General features: G+C 32.0%; 1 protein-coding gene across 2 annotated transcripts; it reads left to right on the plus strand.

Annotated features, from left to right (window-relative positions):
• Positions 1 to 1503: 1503 nt before the first annotated feature.
• LOC140443413 (uncharacterized) lies at positions 1504 to 20272 on the plus strand. 2 transcript variants are annotated; one of them, XM_072534661.1, is made up of 2 exons: positions 1504 to 1920; positions 16263 to 20267. In XM_072534661.1, the coding sequence occupies exons 1-2, from the start codon at positions 1641 to 1643 to the stop codon at positions 17555 to 17557; spliced, it is 1575 nt and encodes a 524-aa protein (XP_072390762.1). In that variant the 5' UTR covers positions 1504 to 1640; the 3' UTR covers positions 17558 to 20267. The 2 variants fall into 2 exon arrangements, with proteins under 2 accessions (XP_072390762.1, XP_072390763.1); XM_072534662.1 differs by having other exon boundaries at positions 1805 to 1916; positions 16263 to 20272.
• Positions 20273 to 20539: the final 267 nt, after the last annotated feature.

Consider the following 20539-nt stretch of genomic DNA (forward strand, 5'->3'; position numbering starts at 1 on the left):
AAATGTTTCTAAGATTATTATTTCACATGGGTAATATACAACTTCCTCGAAGAGAAGAATATTGAAAGACCAATTATCTTCATAATATGCCTGTATTCAAGAATTGTATATCACGAAATAAGTGTCGACTCATTTTGCGTTATCTCAAGTGGACGGTCTACATTAGCGTTTTCCAAGTGCCGCCGCCACTACAACAATCTGGCAAGTTCTACTTCGGCGAATCGAGTGAACTGAAAATGTTGGGATGGACTCAAAAGAACAAGAATATCTATTGTAAAACAACAAGTTATTAATATTAATTTAATTTTCGTTTTTACAAATATTGGCTTGAATCTTATGTGACAGACTGTGCTTCTTCTCCTACAAAATATTTGTCTCATAAATGCCTTATAAGGGCGTTGAGTTCTAAACACTGACACCGGTCTATCGATACTTTTAGATAAAAATTGGTTACAGAAAAAAGAATTCATCGCAGATGTACGGATCTGAGTGTATTCTCAAGTTGCTTGCAGAATGTGCGGTGCTTCGTCTAAAAAATGCAGTGAAAAGTGCAGTTTGCGCTATTTTCACGCCCGACAAAAACACCGATATAAATAATGAACAATGTGGTAAAATAAACTCTTTAATTAGTAATAGTTGTTTTTGTAAATATTCTCTCGTTATTTAATGTGTAGTATCGATCGATTACGCTTTATTTTCTACAAGTACAACCAGATAAAACCAAACACATAAGGAATCATCGCCATGAAGTCTGCTTACGTATATCGAAGGAATACCTTGTAACAGTAATGCTGGATTTATAGATTGACGGACTGTAGACGTAGACGCACTGCAGACGTAACAAACGGACTATAAATTTTATTTCAATTTATAACTCGACGGAGTGGAATTTTTTCGCATGAATAGAAACAGTGGCTAGAGTTGGTGACCATGATACTATAATATTCTTTTATTATTTATTATTTTATAAATTCTTAACGTTCATTGTAACAAATAATCAACAAAATCAAAATTCGATATGTTGATAAACAACTTTACAAAATGGTGGGCGGGACAGACAGTTCACTTTGGTTGACAGCACAAAATTCTTCCTTTTGATTGGCCAGACGCAAGTAACGCACTGTAAAAGATGAAAGTTGGCCAACTCTTCCGTTGCAGTGCGTTTCACTTACGTTCCGTCATGCGTTTACGTTCATTTATAAATAAGAGTACACAAAATTCTACGTTGATATTTTTCCAGTGCGTCTACGTTTACAGTGCGTCAAACTATAAATCCAGCTTTAATGGTATTAAAATATTTTATAAGTCTTCTTAAGATAAATAAGTCTTCCCCCAACAATTGGTGGAGATTACGGCAAAGTTCCAATATTGTTTTTGGTCCTTAACTCGACGGATATTGTGTTTTGGTTTCGCGTTGTTTGTAATTTACTTTCAGTTTCGCATATGTATATAAGCGTCTATCTTCTTTGCTTTTAGTGTCAAATATGTCAATTGTCATACATATTACATATTGATATTTGTTGATATTATTAAATAATAAACAAACACGTTTCACATTTTGTTATTGTTTGTTAGTTCTTATCAGGGTGGGAAATAAATACCTTAAAAAAACGTATTACAATAATAGGACGGTTATTCAAATGGAGTGTAATGGAGATACTGAAGATTCAAACCAACAAAAATTCACATGTATTAAAGAGGAAGGAACTTATCTTCTAGAAGAATATTCTAACATAGAAGTTAAATCCGAATTAGAAGAATATCAACTTGAAAGCAATAATAGACAGTTACCTCTATTAGATGAGTGTCGTTCAGATATTAAAATAGAAAACTGTGTATTAGAAGATGTTAAAATAGAAAACTATGTAACTGGTGAAATTAAAGTTGGAATAAAAAAAGAACTGGAACAATATAACGTAGGTAGGAAACTAGTTTTTTACGTGTAGGGATTTGAGCAACTCAAAATTAGTTAATAAGCATAATTTTCACATGTGTGCGAAAGAAAGTCACTGCATTAGCTTTTATATGGATCTATATGTATTGGACATTGAAGTATATTTAAGATCTTTTTCACCAAAATGTTCACATTTTTATCAGTTGGTAAATTTGATTTGTTTATTTACATGATATAGTTGATTCACCTAGCTTGAAAAAATTTGACTGAATCATTGTAGGAAACATACAACACAAAAATTCCTATTGCATCTTATTAGCACCTAAAATAAACTTACTGATGCAGACTTCTTAAATTAAACAAAGAATAATAATCATGAATAATGATAATTTGATATAACTTGTTTCAGTTAATTGAGTTGTAGGAATGTTTAAAATGTATGAATAAGTTTGAAAACGTCAGTATCATATTTACACAATTTGTTTAGAATGTTTTACTGTGAATAGCTGGTCAGTTGTATATCTTCCTTGTTAGAAACAGATTTGACACTTTTCAACAATATTGTCAGTTAATTGTTGGAGTCATTTGTTTAGTATGTAAGTAAAAACTTTGTATGCTATGCACAAAAGGGTTGTGCTAGGATAATTTTCTCATTTCACATTTATTATTATTCTTTATTATTTTTTTTATTAACAGAATTCATTTACAAAATTTTTAACAAAGCTACACCTTAAAGTTTTAAAATATCAAACATCTGAGAATAATAAACTATAATAAACTTCACTACAGCTACCAAGGCACATAGGGATTAGTGTGATGTGAGGGAAGAATATAAAGGATTAGACATGGTTTTATATAACTCATATTTTTAACTAACAGTCGAAATATTTATATACAATTGACATTGACATGTGTTATGACTTCCTCTTCTTTTCTCTATTATAATATACTACAATACCTCCCCACTATAAGTTTAAACGCACAGGTGGTTTTACATTTCTTTTTGGCCTACTTGGAACTGCTGTCACACTTTCTTTGGTCTCTGGTTTCTCATTAACCTCACTAACCACTGCTTCACTTGCTACTTCATTACCAGACTCTTCAAAATTTCTCGCTTCAATATCACTTTGTTTTAATACTTCCCCTTCTCTTAGAGCTGAGAGGGGTCCAACACTGTTACTAATTGTATTATTATTATTAGTTATATCAGTTACAATGGTATAGTATTTATAAAGTCAGTTGAAACATTTCACTCCGACGAGATTTATAAGGGCAGTTCAATATTACATTTACCAGTAATCAAGTTAAAGTATAAATAACATGCGTCAATGTTTCAAACGTATTTGAACAATCCCCGTACTTTGTAGGAAAGAGATAGAAGAGAGAAAGAATGAAAGATACATCCCATCAAATAAATATTGGACATTGATATGTTATTCAAAATCACCAATATTTAACAAACTACTTGGAGGTTCGCTTCCAGCCGGCGGCGATGGTGTACAGATAAGAAACGCTGTTGATTCATGCCAGTGCTGTACAGCTAAAATGTTTATTATTTTACGAAGTAACTGTTTTAAATCATTATACTGTCAATATGGCCTATTGCTTATATATAAATTATTTTTGTTGCTAAATATGACATGTTAAAAACTTTTTTATACACTTATGTATTTTACGACAGTTTTAAGTAAATTAAAACTGTCCTTATTCTGTTCTTCATCAATCTATATTTGAATATAAAAATAAATGATGCGCCCATGTCTCGTAATATGATATTATTCTTTTAATGTTTGCCCGCAACCAGTTTTTTGGGTGTTTCAACTGACTTTATAAATACTATACAAAGCCAAACGGATAGTTATTTAAAAAAAAAATTGATTAACAAAAAATACTTTAATACTTTTGTTATTATTTTGAAATCAAAATATTAACAATATTCCTAATCCATTAAAACTTAGTATCGTAGAGTATATGTTATGATTGCTGTTAATAACATAGTAATTAAACACTTATGGGAATGCCTTTGTCCAGCAGCGGATGCAAATATACTGAAGAAGAATAATCACTCAGAATCACTAGTATCACTTTCACGATCATCTAAAGGCACATATTCTCCTTCGCTTCCAGAAGAGTATCCAGCTGGGTTGGGATCGGTAGGTAGCAGCATTTGCAATGTTTCAGATAAGAAACTACTTTTCTTTTTTTTTATTTGCCTCCTACAACTCATCAAAGGGTCCGAACTCAAAAGTAGGTGATTGAAAATATCTCTGTTGCAGCTTTCTCTTGAAAATTTCTGTGCGAAATCTTGGCGATAAGACCGGAAGTGCTTGTTGCGCGCTTCTGCGACTTCTTCAGAGAGCTGCCCAATTGGCAACAATGCATTTTTTATAATTATAATTTATATTATATTATATTATATTTTATATAATTATTTATTATAATTCTTTTGCGTAATTATCGTATTTATCATGGTCAATTTTGTGGCTGCTTGAAATAATCTCCAAAATCACTTTTAATCTGTATATTAATTCGAAATTAATATCTGTAATTTCTGAAGCAACTTAAGGATTCTCGAAAAATCTTTGGCTTGTATTTCCGTCATTTGTATTGCCGAAATTCGGCTTTGGCGTGTCCACAAGCAATCCAGTTTCTTTACGGAATCTCTCCTGGATTGCTTTTTTCCTTTCTTTTTCCAATTGTTTTTCAGTTTCTGTTTTTCTTGCCCTATATTTTTCACTGGCAATTTGTACGCCAAATGCAGAATACTTTCAAATACTCTTATTCTGGCATGTAATACAGAGAGTCCGAATTGAATTGCCCCATCATAAACACAATTTGCTCTGTCTAAGTTATTGAAATCTTTTGAAGTAGCACCGCAAATATAACATCGGCTTGTCGATGTAGTTCCTGTGGCAGCATTGCAGACCTCTCCTTTCACCATTGTCATTATGAATTCATATTTGTCTCTAAATTGTTGGCCACATAAGTCAAAATCGGTTGCAGTAAGCGAGTTAATAGAATTATTGACATAATCAATTTCTTCTTTAGTGGTATCACTGGTCTCTTTGACAAACCTAAACCTTATTGGCTGACAAAACCTAGGAGAAGAGGGTGTGGGGTTTTCCCATACAGTTTTTCACTTTTTTGTCCACATACTAATTTCAAAGGAACAAAGCAGCTTTGAAATATATTGGAATCACTGTCAAACTTTTGTTTGTATTGCGATTGCTGGGACCTCTCATAACCCCATTTGCAGATTAATTTTAGAGTTTCGCGTTCTTTCTCTTTTAACGATAGTAAAACCTCTTCTAGGTACTCCGATAATCATCTAATGGTAAGGTCGATCAAAGGCTGCAATTTAACTTCCGCACTAGTGCTAGTTACAGTGCAAGCTTCAGGTGGCGGATGGCATTTCTTTTTGTAGCAGACTGTAACACGGAAAGAAGTTTTTATTCGTGCTGCTTATTACATCATATTGTGCTCGTGTTAGGTCTGCATCTATGAACATTTGGCTGGCTTCCTGGATACTCAAATGATTAATTTTATCTCTCAAAGACTTTGTGCGATTGTATGCCTTTTTATATTTTGATGCGCGAGTTGGCGAATATATAATTCCTTTGAGTATATTGAAAGTGTCTCTCTTTCCTGTTTCTTGTAACTTGACTTAGCAGCATGCACTAAAGTATCTTCGTCGAAGTTGGAGTGTGTGTTCTCCTTCGTTTACTTCTTTCACTGAGATTCGACACAAAAGTTTTATGAGGTCGTCCTGGCCGATTTGCCGTACTATCGGTAACAGGAATCGCAAAGGTCCCCTCGAGCCAAGAATCGTTATATTTAAGAAATACCACAGTCTGCCTATACTTCTCTGCCCCATTGGCGATTGGTCTTGAGCAATTTTCACCATATTTCTTTTTTTCCATTCTGCTAACATGATCATTCAACTCTTTCCTGTTTGGTACCCAACTATTAATATCGTTTATCCCACATGTATTTCTTATGTTTTCACTTGTTTATATGTCTAGAAGAGTCTTTCTAAAACAATCTTTTGGTTTTTGTTGTTTCTGGTCTATTTTCTGTGGTGTATGTCATAGTGCTTAAAGGAGCTTTGTAGATTCTTGATTTAGACTCAATGCCAATCTTTTTATTACGAAATATTGTATTGTTTAGACAACCAGCTATTTTTGTTTCTCTTGTTGTTTGTTTTATTACCTCTGCTTCAATGTCGCCATAGCTTGATAGTTCTATGCCAAAGTATTTAAGCTTCATCTCTTGCTGGATAATTGATCCATTCATCTCGAGTTTACATCTTACAGGTGTTTTTGATGTTGTCATACATTTTGTTTTAACCACAGATATCACCATGTTGAGTTAGGGCTGTGATGTTAAATTGAAGTAGGAGTTGTAGGTCGCTCTGGTTTTCGGCAACCAACGCCGCGTCATCGCGTAACACAAGGTTTTAATCTCCTTTTCTTCCATCCTATATCCTTTCATTTTGCGCACTTTCCAAAAAAAAAACTTCGCCCACATGATCATAGGGTGGATCGCTCAATGGTCAGATCATGTTGTCGATCCTAAGTCCAGATAAAGGAGGAAGGTTGAAAGAACAGATTACCCTTCCCCAAAAAATATAAAATTTATAACCTGGTCGATATAGCCGCTGAAAATTAAATTTTTTGTACAATTCATACAAGGTTCGGACAACCACTATGAACACAAGGTTTTATCAATTGGTAAAATACTTAGTTTATATTTTTATGAATCTGGCATTGAAACTCAGATTGATTTTTTTTATTTTTGTATTACAATTTTTTTATTACAAACTCCTGGTGAGCACATTGCTATGATTTCACAAAAAATCAAAGGTTTTTCTTAGAACCATGTAAAAGTCAGACTGACATCGACAATACAAGTATGCCATATTAATATCGAAAGCATTAACCATATTAAGAGCTAATTTCTAAATAAGTTCCTTCATAAAAATAACATTGACGTTATTACTGTCCAAGAAACACACGCAGCAGACGTCGGTCAAATTAAGAAGCGAGGACAAATACATGGCTTTACTCTAATAGCAGCTATATAAAGAACTCTATTCATCCAAACTATACATATGGTGCGGTGTATATTTCAAAAACCAGGACCAGAATTACATTTCCCAAATTCTCGAAGTATTACGAAATGTATTCAAAAATTCTGCTTACGAATTAATTCAGTGTAATACGATTCTAAGAGACATTACTGACAAAGATGAACAACACCAAACTATCAGACAATATCATGAAGGAAAAACAAACCATCGTAGCATTCTTGAAACAGAAACCTTCTTCTTCTTAACATGCCATACACCAAAGTGCGTAGGCGACTATCTCATTACTAGAATTCTGTTCTTGGCGGCGTGACACAGCTCGCCTGTATTGTGTATTCCTGTCCATTCTTTAATATTCCTTAACCAGGATAATTGTTTGCGGCCGGCTCCTCTCCTACCTTCGATCTTCCCTTGTAGGATTAACTGTGGTATTTCATATTTTGCTCCTCTCAATATGTGCCCAAGGTAACCAATCTTGCGTTTTTTAATTAATTCAAAGAGTTCTCTTTCCACGCCGGCTCTCTTAAGGACGTCATCGTTTCGAACTCTATCCACCCAAGGTATGCGCATCATTCTTCTCAATGACCACATTTCAAATGCTTCAAGTTTGTTGATAGATGTTTTTTTCAAAGTCCACGTTTCCATGCCATAAAGCAAGATGGACCATATGTAGCACTTGACCATTCTGTAGCGTATTTCGAAATTTAGGTTTTGATTACATAGGAGCGGTCTGAATTTCACAAAAGCTTGTCTTGCCATTTGTATTCGGGTTTTTATCTCTTGTTGTGGATCCGATTGGTCATTGATTGTGGTGCCAAGGTATTTAAAAGTTTTCACGCGTTTTATGCGATCGTCACCTATGCATATTATCGGGTTTTCTGGAGGGTTTCTGCTAATGACCATATATTTCGTTTTTAAAATGTTGATTTTGAGGCCATATTTTTTACCTATGCTATTCACCCTATCAAGTAATAACTGCTGATCTTCCAAATTATCAGTTATAATCACTGTGTCGTCCTAATTGGTATGCCGTTCACCTTAATGCCTAATTCCGTGTCTTCTAATGCTTCCGCAAATATATTTTACAGAAACCAAACTTAAACAACTCTACTGTTGGCCCACCATGAAAACCGACATAACGAACTTTATAAATAAGTGTGAGATTTGTCAAACCAATAAATATGACCGAAACCCTCCACGGCAGAAATTATCTATTACACCAACACCGTCAAAACCAATGGAAATTATATTTTGTGACACCTTATCTGCACAAGGACATAAATTTTTGACAATTATTGACATTTTCTCACAATACGGACAAGCTTACCCACTTACAGCATTAACTGGTATCGAAATAACAAGAGCATTCCTAATATTTATGTCTCATCACGGTGTTCCATCGTTAGTTGTAATGGAGAGAGGAACTGAACTAAAAAATTCGGTTGTTCAGGAATTTTTCGATGTTCACAAAGTCGAAACATATTGTGTCACCGCAAACAGTACCCAGTCGAAAGGTGCTATCGAAAGATTTCATTCCATTATTGAACATCTGAGAATTATAAGAGCAAAAAATAACAATAAAATAGATATCCTAAACGATATGGTTTATGCAGTATTATTAGGATACAATAATTCGATTCATTCTGTTACGAAACAGAAGCCAATGGACATACTGAATGGACATTTAAATTCAAAAGAAATATTTGATATAAATTTGGACCAAATTGTAATTAAAAATTATATCCAAAATCACAGAGAAGCTACTGCAAAAATTTATAGAGCTTTAAACGAAAAGCTAATATCTCAAAAGGAATCTACAATAGAACGTCACAACAAAGACCGACATGAACCATTAGACTATTTACCCGATACTGATGTATACAAGAAAAACACAACATTAACCAGAAACGAACTTAATCCAAAATTTTACAAAGAAAAAGCTATCGCAGACGAACACATAAAAGTAAAGGTACACAGCAATAAATTATTACACAAACAAAACCTTAAAAGACCAAAAACTAACCGAGCCACCTTCTTATAGTACGCTACTAATCCTATCGACCCTGATCCTTCTGTATAAGTTAGGAACAGCAAAGGTAAAATCCCAAATACATACATTTCTTCATTACTACGATCGTTCCCCTATAGGTAACGAAATAGAATGTATAAGATATGCATATGATAATGTAACACTTGCAATTAAGATGGCCTTAGTTATCCTTATTTTCAAAAACTTTATAGCTTTGAGCATGCTCTACTCTTCCAACTTAAATCCGCTGAACAAAAATATAATTCTTTATTGTCACCTTTTAGGTCAAAAAGAGGTTTTATAGATGGTTTAGGATCTATAATTTAAAGTATCGCTGGTAATCTTGATTCCAGTGACGACTTGTTTTATGACCAAGTCATCTCTGATCTCCAAAATAATAATTAAATACTAGTTAAAAACAGTAAATCAACAAATTTCTCTGACCAAGGACATAATAGCAAATTTTAACGAAACAGTAACTCTTATAAAGGACAATCAAGAAACTATTTTTATGGGTTAAAAGTGAAACTGGAACAAACCATGAAGTGGAAATATCCAGGAGTGGCTAGTATACCTGTTGAATACAAAGCACGTGGTGTTCGTGTGTATTAAGGTATAAAAAAAATTGCTTATTACAAGCTTAAATTTTTATTTTAAGAAGATCTTTTCGGAATTAAATCATTCCATCATCAGTTAAATAAAAAGTTGTTAAAAAACATTGTATGGCCACTTAAAAAAAACTTTCGAAGGACATCCGTATTAAAATATAATCCTCATGGTTTTATCAAGGTAAATGCAATAGACTTAACTTATGAAAAAACTTCACCAGCTACAGGGGGTCATGTAAGATGCCCCCATCTTCAGTTTTTAATAATCAATAAGTTAAGTCTATTGCATTTACCTTGATAAAACCATGAGGATTATATTTTAATACGGATGTCCTTCGAAAGTTTTTTTTTAAGTGGCCATACAATGTTTTTTAACAACTTTTTATTTAACTGATGATGGAATGATTTAATTCCGAAAAGATCTTCTTAAAATAAAAATTTAAGCTTGTAATAAGCAATTTTTTTATACCTTAATACACACGAACACCACGTGCTTTGTATTTTTATGGGCGTAGATAAGATGCACATCTTTAAATCAATTTATATTTGATTTCATTGACTATTTGCAGAGTAGAAATATATTATATCAGTTAAACTTAAGCTTAAACATTATTTTACAGCTTTTAGATGAAATAGAGTGTACCTTTTGCTCGACTTGGAATTTTACATAATAGCATTATCGATAAAAATGAGTTAAATTCTATCATAGAGATAATTTTAAAATACCATACAAAAAATGAAGTACTTTTTCAAAATTTTAATGATACAGTAGAACCTCGATAAGTCAAACCTCAATAACTTAAAAACCTCTATAACTTCAAAAAATTATATGTTCCCTTCCCATCGGAGCCCAAAACCTCTATAACTTAAAATACACAATCTGGATAACTTAAATAAATAATATCAGTATTGGCCCTCAGTAACTTTAAGAAATGTTTTCACAATCTCTATAACATAAAATTGTTTACCAATAACAGCTGAACAGCTTACTGTATCAAAAGTTTTGATCACTGTTCTAGAAACATCGATTTAGGTACTGTGTGACAACTTGCTTAAAATGAGTTCAAAAAGAAAATTAACAACGCTAACATATGCTGATAAATTAAAAGCTATAGAAGTAGTGAAAAATGGATTCAAAAGAAAAGAAGTTGCGGCTCAGTTTGGAATACACGAGAGTACATTATCAATCATTATGAAAAAAGAAACCGAACTATTGAAAAAACAAGAATCAGGAGACAATCTTCAATGTACGAAACGAAAAATTGCCGAATTCCCTAATTTGGAACAGTGTTTGTTTACGTGGTTAAAACAGTGTCGAAACAAAAACATCAGTGTCAGTGGACCCATACTGAAAGAAAAGGCTGTAGAGTTCGCTAATTCATTAAAAATCGATAATTTTAAAGCCTGCAATGGCTGGTTTGAGAATTTCAATAAACGAATGTTTTAGCCTTAAAAAAATGAGCGTAAGCAAATCAGTCTGCCAAGAATGGAAATCTGACTTGCATAATTTAGTGAATAATTATGATCCCAATGATGTTTTTAATGCTGATGAAACTGGTCTGTTTTTCAAATGTCTTCCCGTAAAAACATTAACATTCAAAAATGAAAAATGTCATGGAGAAAAACACAGCAAGGAACGACTTACGATTCTGCTTTGTGCAAATTCTACGGGCACAGAAAAACTCAAACCTTTAATTATATAGGTAAGTCAAAAAAACCTTGGTGTTTTGCAGGTTTAAAATCACTGCCCATGGATTATGAAGCCAATAAAAAAGCATGGATGACAGCAGAACTTTTTAAAAAATGGCTGATTAATATAGATTAGCAAAGGGTAACTTGAAATAGAAAAATTATTCTGTTCATCGACAACTGAACAGCACACAGGGACATACCACCATTAAAAGCAATCAAAGTACAATTTCTTCCACCAAACACAACATCACAACTTCAACCTTTGGATCAGGGTATAATTAAAAATTTTAAAACATTATACAGAAAAGAAGTTGTTAGAAGAATGATAGCTGATATGGAGCAAAATACGATTTCTTCTATCAATGTTCTTCAAGCAATGAGGATGGTGGACAAAACATAGCAAAACGTAACACTCCTCACAGTGAAAAACTGCTTTAGAACCTGTGGTTTTTCTTCAGAACCTCAAGAAATCATTGTGAAGAGGAATATAATAATGATCCTGAAGAATGGAATAACCACATGTCTGCGTTAAAGATTACTTTTGACGACTTACTTCGTGGCAAGGGGGGATTGGGACAACTACAAAAAAATGAAACAAATGAGTACTTACATGAATCTTCTGGAACAAATGGACAAGCAAAACAAGAAGGACCTCTAGCTATTTAAAATAAGAACGTCTCTTCGAGGTGCCAAATTATAACGATTACAACAACTAGTTGTAACTATTGAAATAATTATTAGAAATGCAAAATATATCTTTTTAAATGAAACTCAAAAAAGGGGTTAGAGAGTTAGTTAAGAGAAATAATCAAAATAAACCAAAATGGAGAAAAAAATTAAACATTTATTGTTGTCTCACCATAAACAGTTACAAAAATGGACAATACAAAACTACTATATTAATAGTCACAAAAGTAAATACAAAAATATCAAAGAGAAACACCTACTATGTCGTATACAAACTCTAGGAGTTGGAGATACTACAAAACTTACTATTGTTACTGGGCCATAAATTATAGCAGAAATAAATTATTACAAATAAAAAATTATCTTTTTAAATGATGAAAGCAATTATTAATAAAAATGTTTATTTTTCCTTTAAAATTTAAATACTAAAGTTACCTTGATTTTCACTAAATTACTGGGGGTGAAAACTAGACTGAAATTTCTGGGGGTAGAACTGGGCTTACACTTTCGGCTAACACTGGGCTTACACTTCGGTAACGAAGAATGTTTATTTTATTTCGAACCATTTAACAAAACTACTTTGCATCACTGGCTGATTATTTTTTTTAAGTTATTAAGAAAGTTTGTTATCTTAGATTTGGATACAAAAAAAAACACTGTCCCATTCAAACTTCAAACCATCTGGATTCTAACCATATGAGACTAAATGGAAACTGGACAAATATTATGAAGGTCAAACATCAAATTGGACTTCAGGTTATCCTGATGATAACAATATGTATTCTTCAAAACTCGGCTGCTTAATTTTTACCTAAAACCATGTGGGCTTCACTTAGCCCTCAGACACGCTTTTTATCAAATCCAGTGACACGGAATACCAAACAAACCTCACTTTACAAAGACTACCAAATATAATTTTGAGATTAAATTTACCTCCTTCTAACTTATGGAATTAAACGAAATTTTGCCGGTTTTTTTAAACTATCACCGAAAAAGATCCTTTTCCGTTCAGAACCCAATCTGTTTCTCCGACCACTACATTTTACACTATTGAATTCCCGGTCTGATCAAATTCTTCATGACTTTAACAATGAAACCGACTGCTATGTCGGCTGGTCCATTGAAGAGTGGATCTCATAATCATATTCAAATTTAAGTGGAAATATTCATATTTAACTATTCCATATAAAAAAATAAAGAGGAAAAATGAGAAATTTGGACAGTTCATAGTAAAGTAGTTGTCGATTTAGGTCGTTAGCTACAGAAGAGTTTACTGTGAAACTATAAGGACCTCATCGTCTATTTTATATACAGCGTGTCCGTAAAGTATGGAATAAATTCGATATTTCCTAAATGAAAAGCCTTTTTAAAAAAATCTAAAACACGGCGATTTTTAAATTTAATGTTCTACATTTTACAATAAAATTTCATTATACAAGGTGATACACATTACAATGATGACGTCATCGGCTCTTTTTTAAATGTAACACCCTGTATTTTAGGCCATTTTTAAATCGATAAAAATGAGCTGATTTCAAAAAAGTATAATACTCGGGTCTAATGGATATAATTCGAAAGGTATGGGCTTAGAAAATAAATTATTTATTATCAATTGCAAAAAAGTAGCCTACTTCTAGTTTTTAGTAAACTGTAATTATTTTTAGTAACGTTCAATAACAATTAAGTAGTACAATAATTGTATTAAGTCATGAATGTTCTGTATTATTTCTTAGAATTAATTTTAAGTAGAAATGAATTTGAGTGTAAAGCAAAGAATTGAAATACTCATGATGATTGGGTATGGAGACAAATCGCGAACTCAGATGGAAGTGTGTAATTTATTTAATGATAAATATCCAGAAATACCCATCACGCAGTCAACAGTAAGTAAGATTGAAAAGAAATTTTGAGAAACTGGTACGGTTGAAAATGCACGCAAATCAGGTCGTCCCTCTGTAAATTATGTTACAACATTAGATGTTCTACTTGCGTTGAAGAAGATGCGAACACTTCTATTGGTAAGGTTAGTAGTGATCTCGATGTTTGCAAAACAACGGTACACAATAAACGTAAAAGTAAGTAAAGTAAGTAAAATGCACAGTTGTACAGGAATTAAACGAGGATGATTCAGATAAAAGAATACAATTTTGCGAAATAATGATAGATAACAGCCACCGAAACCCTCTCTCGGTTCAAAATATGATTTTTTTTTGATGAGGCTACATTCAAAGTAAATGGCGAGGTAAACCGTCAGAATTGTAGATACTGGGCAAAAGAAAACTCCAACTGGATGCGGGAACATCATACACAATACCCGCAAAAGGTAAACGTATGGGCTGGCATTGTAAGATATAAAATCATTGGACCGTACTATTTCGAAGGTAATTTAAACGAGCCAGCATACTACCTTCAGTTTTTAAGTGGGTATCTCGTACCTACTTTAGTTAATTTATTCCCCAGTACAATTAATATTGGAGGTTTTGGTTAAAGTGTATCGTTTCAACAGGATGGTGCGCCTCTGCATTATGCTTTAGATGTTTGAAGGTACCTAAACGAAATTTTTCCGAACAAGTGGATTATTTTATGTGGGGTCATTTAAAGAATGTTGTTTATAAAACGAAACCTGCAAATATTGGAGACATAAAAACAAGGTTCTACAAGAATTTGTATAACGTTTGGGTTACTGTCAAATACAACAAGAGCTAAAATTCGAATATTTAATATTAAGTCATGTATTAATTACTGGATTACTTTCAAGTTATTTATTATAATTTATTAATATTATAAATCAATAAAAATTAATTTTCTAAGCGCATATCTTTTAAATTATATCCGTTAGACCCCCAGTATTATTAATTTTTTTGGAATCAGCTCATTTTAATCGATCTAAAAATGTCCTAAAATACAGGGTGTTACATTTAAAAAAGAGCCGATAACGTCACCACTGTAATGTGTATCAACTTGTATAATGAAATGATTGTAAAATGTAGAACATTAAATTTAAAAATCGACGTGTTTTATATTTTTTTAAAAAGGCTTTTCATTTAGGAAATATCGAATTTATTCCATACTTTACGGACACGCTGTATAAATAACTAAAAAATTACCTAATAAAAAAAAACTAGAAACAAATTTCCAAAAAAAAAAAACTATATATTAGAAGATCAATACTAGTATGTATTAGATTTAGGATAAGATTGTATACGAAACAATGACTAATGAATAAATGAGTAAAAATTGGAAATTGGTGAATGGATTCAGTGTCCGCAGTCATATAAACCCAAACAAACAACTATTAAATATATTAGCGGAAACGTTTCGTTTTATATTTACAAAACGGCATCAGTTCATATCTACAAGAACAAGCTGTTCTTAGAAGGAAAAGAAAAGTTCTTTTAAATTAAAAGAGAATGCCAAATAAAAATAGCATCTCATAATGAGTGAAACAGATAATTATTTATAAAAGTAACTTACATGTGGAGTAATACAATTCAGATGGTAAACAAAGCAACTCAGTTTTACAAAAAATTGGTAATGGAAATAAAAAATTCACATAGTGTAATTGTATTTGAAAAATTACAGTAATTTAATTAATCCATGTATATCTATAAAAAATCTGTTATGGAAAGCGAAATATATCCATAATTTCATTGCGAAAAAAGGATGGAAAAAGCAAAAATTTTCAATTTTTTTCAGATCTTGTTAAATTAAAAATTATACATAAGGTTTACAACTGACGCATATCTGATTATTGATACAAGGTACATCCTGAAATGATTCTAGCAAAAAAATAGACTCCTATGGAAAATGCTCAATTTAAAACAGATCCCGCCTGGACTTAGATAAAATTAAACCATTACAAGATTTTTCCATTTTTCCGAAGTGGAAATTGAAACGCCAAATAAAGCATGTTTAATTCAAATTGTGGTTAATTCCCATTAAATACAGTAGGTAATATAAAAATGCCACAAAAAATAGTTTCAGAACCAGATGTTTACTCTGGCGCTACGATATTATGGTTCTTACATTCTAATCATTTGAACATAAATTTCATATTGAATATTTTCGATACTTTATTTGATCATTTCACTTAAAATTTAATACATCGTTGACTATAGTATTGGATGAGGACATTTTGTGTTAGTTTTTATAGTATTCAATTTATTTCTTGTAGACTTGTTACTTTTTATTTTTGGTTAGTAATGCCTGTTTTTCCTTACAGTAAAGAACAAATTCTGATAATTTTGATGTTTTTTTTTATTTTAGATGCTCCTCAGAAGGAAACTACAATGGAAATAATACGGGAATATACACCTAAGGAAGATCTTCAAAAAAGTTCACAAAGTACTATAAAAGCAGACATCGCATTAATGAAAACTGAACAACAGTACATATGTGATATTTGCTTTAAGAGTTTTAGTAATACACGTTATCTCAAAGAACATTTGAAAACTCACTCTGGAGAGAGACCTTACAAATGTGAAATTTGTTTTAAGCGATTTTCTCAAAAAACTCCTTTAAAAAGACATATGAAAGTTCACGCTGAGGAAAGACCATACAAATGTGAAATTTGCCTCAAAGGATTTAGTCAAATATATGGTTTGAAAAAACATACCATAGTACACAATGAAGAAAAACCGTATGAATGTGAAATTTGTTTTAAGCAATTTGCTGACAGAACACATTTAGAGAGACATATGAGAATTCACACTGGAGTAAAACCTTATAAATGTGAATCTTGTTTCAAGCAGTTTTCTGATAAAAGTTGTTTAATTAAACATAAAATGATTCACACTAACGAAAGACCTTACAAATGTGAAATTTGTGATATGCAGTTCATTCAAAAAACTAATTTTAATAGTCATATGAATGTTCACACTGGAGAGAAACCTTATAAATGTGAAACTTGTTTTAAGCATTTTTCTCAAACAGCTTCTTTAAAAAGGCATATTAAAGTTCACACTGGAGAAAGACCATACAAATGTGAAATTTGCTTTAAAAGATTTAGTCAAAAAGATGGTTTGAAAAAACATTCGAGAGTGCACACTAAAGAAAAACATGAATGTAAAATTTGTTTTAAGCAATTTGCAGACAGACCATATTTAAAGAGACATTTGAGAATTCACAATGGGGTAAAACCTTATAAATGTGAATCTTGTTTTAAGCATTTTGCTGATAGAAGAAATTTAAAGAGACACACGAGAATTCACACTGGAGTAAAACCTTATAAATGTGAATTTTGCTTTAAGCAGTTTACTGACAAAAGTTGTTTAAGGACACATATAAAAATTCACACTAACGAAAGACCTTACAAATGTGAAATTTGTGATAAGCGATTTATTTATAAAGCTTATTTAAATTCTCATATGAAAGTTCACACTGGAGAAAGAGCTTATAAATGTGAAATTTGTTTTAATCGATTTGCTCAAAAACATTCTTTAAAAAGGCATATGAAAATTCACACCGGAGAACGTCCTTATAAATGTGAAATTTGTGGTAAGCAGTTTTCTAAAAACACTTTAAATAAACATATGAAAATTCACACTGAAGAAACACCCTAAAATTTCTTTGAATCAGTTAACTTCGAACTGGAAAAAGTGCTTACAAATGTGACATTTGTTTTAAACATTTTTCCATAAAAAATTTTTTAGAAAATCATATTAGAATTCACACCGAAGAAAAACCACATAAACGTGAAATTTGTTTTAAGCAATTTTCTGAAAAAAAAAATTATTTAAAAAGACATGAAAGTTCACACTGAAGAAAAACCTTATAAATGTGAAATTTATTTTGATCTGGTTTCTGAAACGTGTTCTTTTAATACACATATAAAAGGTCACACTAACGAAAGCCCTTATAAATGTGAAATTTGTGGTAAGCAGTTTTCTAAATCTTGTGAATTCAGTACGTTATAACTGAAATTTGTGGAAATCAGTTTAATCTAAATAGTACTTTAAATAATCATATGAGAGGTCACACTGGAGAAAAACTGTAACACTTTCGCTGATGTCATTAAATTATTTCCTTCATATCCATAGGCGTGTATACTGTTTTTAAACACTATCTAGAAGGGACACTGAAATGAGGTATTATATTATCCCAAAACAGTTATTAATAAACCCACATACCCTAGGGCTGCATATTTAAGTGAATCAAAACCGTAATTAGTGAATTAAAACCACATAAGCTTTGGGCGTTTCATTTAAGGACGATGAAGCTGTTCGCTGCGATGGAGCTTCGACCATGTTGGGTAATTTTACTGGAATGCAAACAAGATGTAGAGAAAAGAATAAATTTATCTTATACGTTCATTACCATAATCATTGTCTTAACCAGTGCAAATCATAAGGAAAATACCGTAATATTTTATTTTTTTTTAGTTATGCAGTTAATATATAGTTTCATTAAAGGAAGCCGGAAGAGTGAAGAGGCATGGTATATTGGAGTAAATTGTTAAATTAACTAACAACAAACTGAAAATCTTAAAATCACTCAGAGGCAGTGTCCGTTATACATGAACAGCTTAAAGCTGTAGTAGAATCGATTGAAAAATGTATTGAAAATGCATCTAATCCAAAATCAAGAGCGAAAGAAAAAGGAATTTTATTTTTAATGTCTTTTGATTTTGTTTAGATATCATGCATCCTATTCTAAAGCTCGTCATAATGATGAGTAAAACGCTGCAGTCACAGAAAATCGATCTGTGTCAGGCTGTAGATGAAGTTCAAAGTTTAGCTCTGGCTATGAAAGAGTTAAGAATAGAGAAAAGTGTTGATAATATTATACTCTAGCTAAAGCAAAAAACAAGCGATCGTTTTGATATAGAAATCCCGCAACCAAGAAAACGTAGAGTTCCTCGAAGTTTGTACGATAATTCTGATACATTTTTGTGATTTAGGAGAAAAAATAAGAAACACAATTATTTGTTTTATATCCAGTAAGAGACAAAATAATTTAATATTGAAACGATTGAATATTGTAACGTAACTTGTCTGGATGGGAAGTAGGGAATGGAAAGAGAAGAACTCCAGGGGAAAGTTATTTCAACTTGCAAACCGGTGCGCAACGTGCGCTTTATTGGACCCGAGGTTTAAAGCTAAGGTTTCTACTTCACAAACAAATCTTACAGTCGAAAGGGAACGTTTAGAAAGTGAAGTAGCCAAGTTAATCAATATAGATCAAGCTGCAAAATTGGCCCATAATGATATTGACATTGAAGAATTCCATTCACAGGTCGAACGAGAGGAAAACTTAATATGAGAAGATTTTGACAAATTTGTTCAAACATCCAAATAGGCGGATTCAAAAGTCAACTCTATTTTAGAAGCAAATCATATTTAAGCGAAAACTTAATGTTCAGAAAAGAGAATCCTCTCGACTGGTGGAAATCTAAAGTTTCATTATACCCATATCTGTCAGAATTGACTAAGAAATATTTATGTAGTCTGTTCCAAACCCTTCTTTCAGTGCGTCACTAATTTTGACGTCATATAGGATTTTAAGAATGCCGAGAATTATTTCATGACTTTTAGTTAAATTTGACAGTTGCAGGATCGTAATCTCTCTTTTTCTAATTGAAAACAATTTAATAATTTTAATATTAGTCTTTGTTCTTTTTGAAATGACAATAAATAAAAATTAAATTTTCACTGTAAAATTTTAATACTAACTTGGAATGACAATTCTCATTTTATCGGTTGACATTGTGAAAGTACTGTCACGATCGAGACAATCTGCATCAAATTATATTTATGCGCATCATTGATTGGATATCAATTTAGCGTATTCTAAACTCCAACCAATTATACATCCGTAAGTAGAATTAGCTTTAAAAATGCTAATACCCGTGAACGATAAATAATTTTGTATAATAATTACAGACTCACGTTTTTTTCTGTCACTTCTAGCTTAATGTGTTAGAAAGAATTCGATCAACTATGTCGCACTGAAAGAATGGTTTGGGACGAACTATATAATGTCTACCTCCATTTCATCAGAACGAGTGTTTTTATCTTTACAAGTGTGATGATTTTATTTCAATGTCTATTTAATTTATAATGTCTTGTTCTTATCTTAATTCATTAAAAAGCACAATAACTGATATTAATTTATTTATCACTAAATATACATAATTTATTAAAAAGCGAACGTAACATTTTATCGCGAGCGCGTCTTCAGAATTAACTGTTTTTTATTCTCCAAAAAGTCCTGTTATATATTCACTACTGTTAGACTGGAAACGTCTACGGCCTTCTAGACAGAGCGGCGAATTGTTCTCAGAACCGGTATGGTTAAATCGGCTTGTCTCCAGAAGGTTCGAATTGTTTTTATTACAAAGGGGGACCCATCGTGTGTCAGGTAGGCATTACCTAAAAAATACGTGAATGAATGAAAATATTAGTAATAAATATATTTACGGTTTTGGGTCAGAATTTATCGTAACATTGCCCCCTCTTAAAAGATTGTTCCTCCTGGAACCTTGTCGGGACTGGAACCGGAACGGTATGCTGGTATCGGCAACTGGACCCTCTTTTACAACTTCC

This window comes from Diabrotica undecimpunctata, chromosome 6, assembly GCF_040954645.1.
Source record: "Diabrotica undecimpunctata isolate CICGRU chromosome 6, icDiaUnde3, whole genome shotgun sequence".
Classification (NCBI taxonomy): Eukaryota; Metazoa; Arthropoda; class Insecta; order Coleoptera; family Chrysomelidae; genus Diabrotica; species Diabrotica undecimpunctata.

Bases quoted from the DNA above. Each gene is read 5' to 3' on its own strand.
- LOC140443413 (XM_072534661.1), top strand. From the start codon at position 1,641: ATGGAGTGTAATGGAGATACTGAAGATTCAAACCAACAAAAATTCACA. The intron at 1,921-16,262 runs GTAGGAAACTAG...TTTTTATTTTAG, and splicing joins ACTGGAACAATATAACGTAG to ATGCTCCTCAGAAGGAAACT.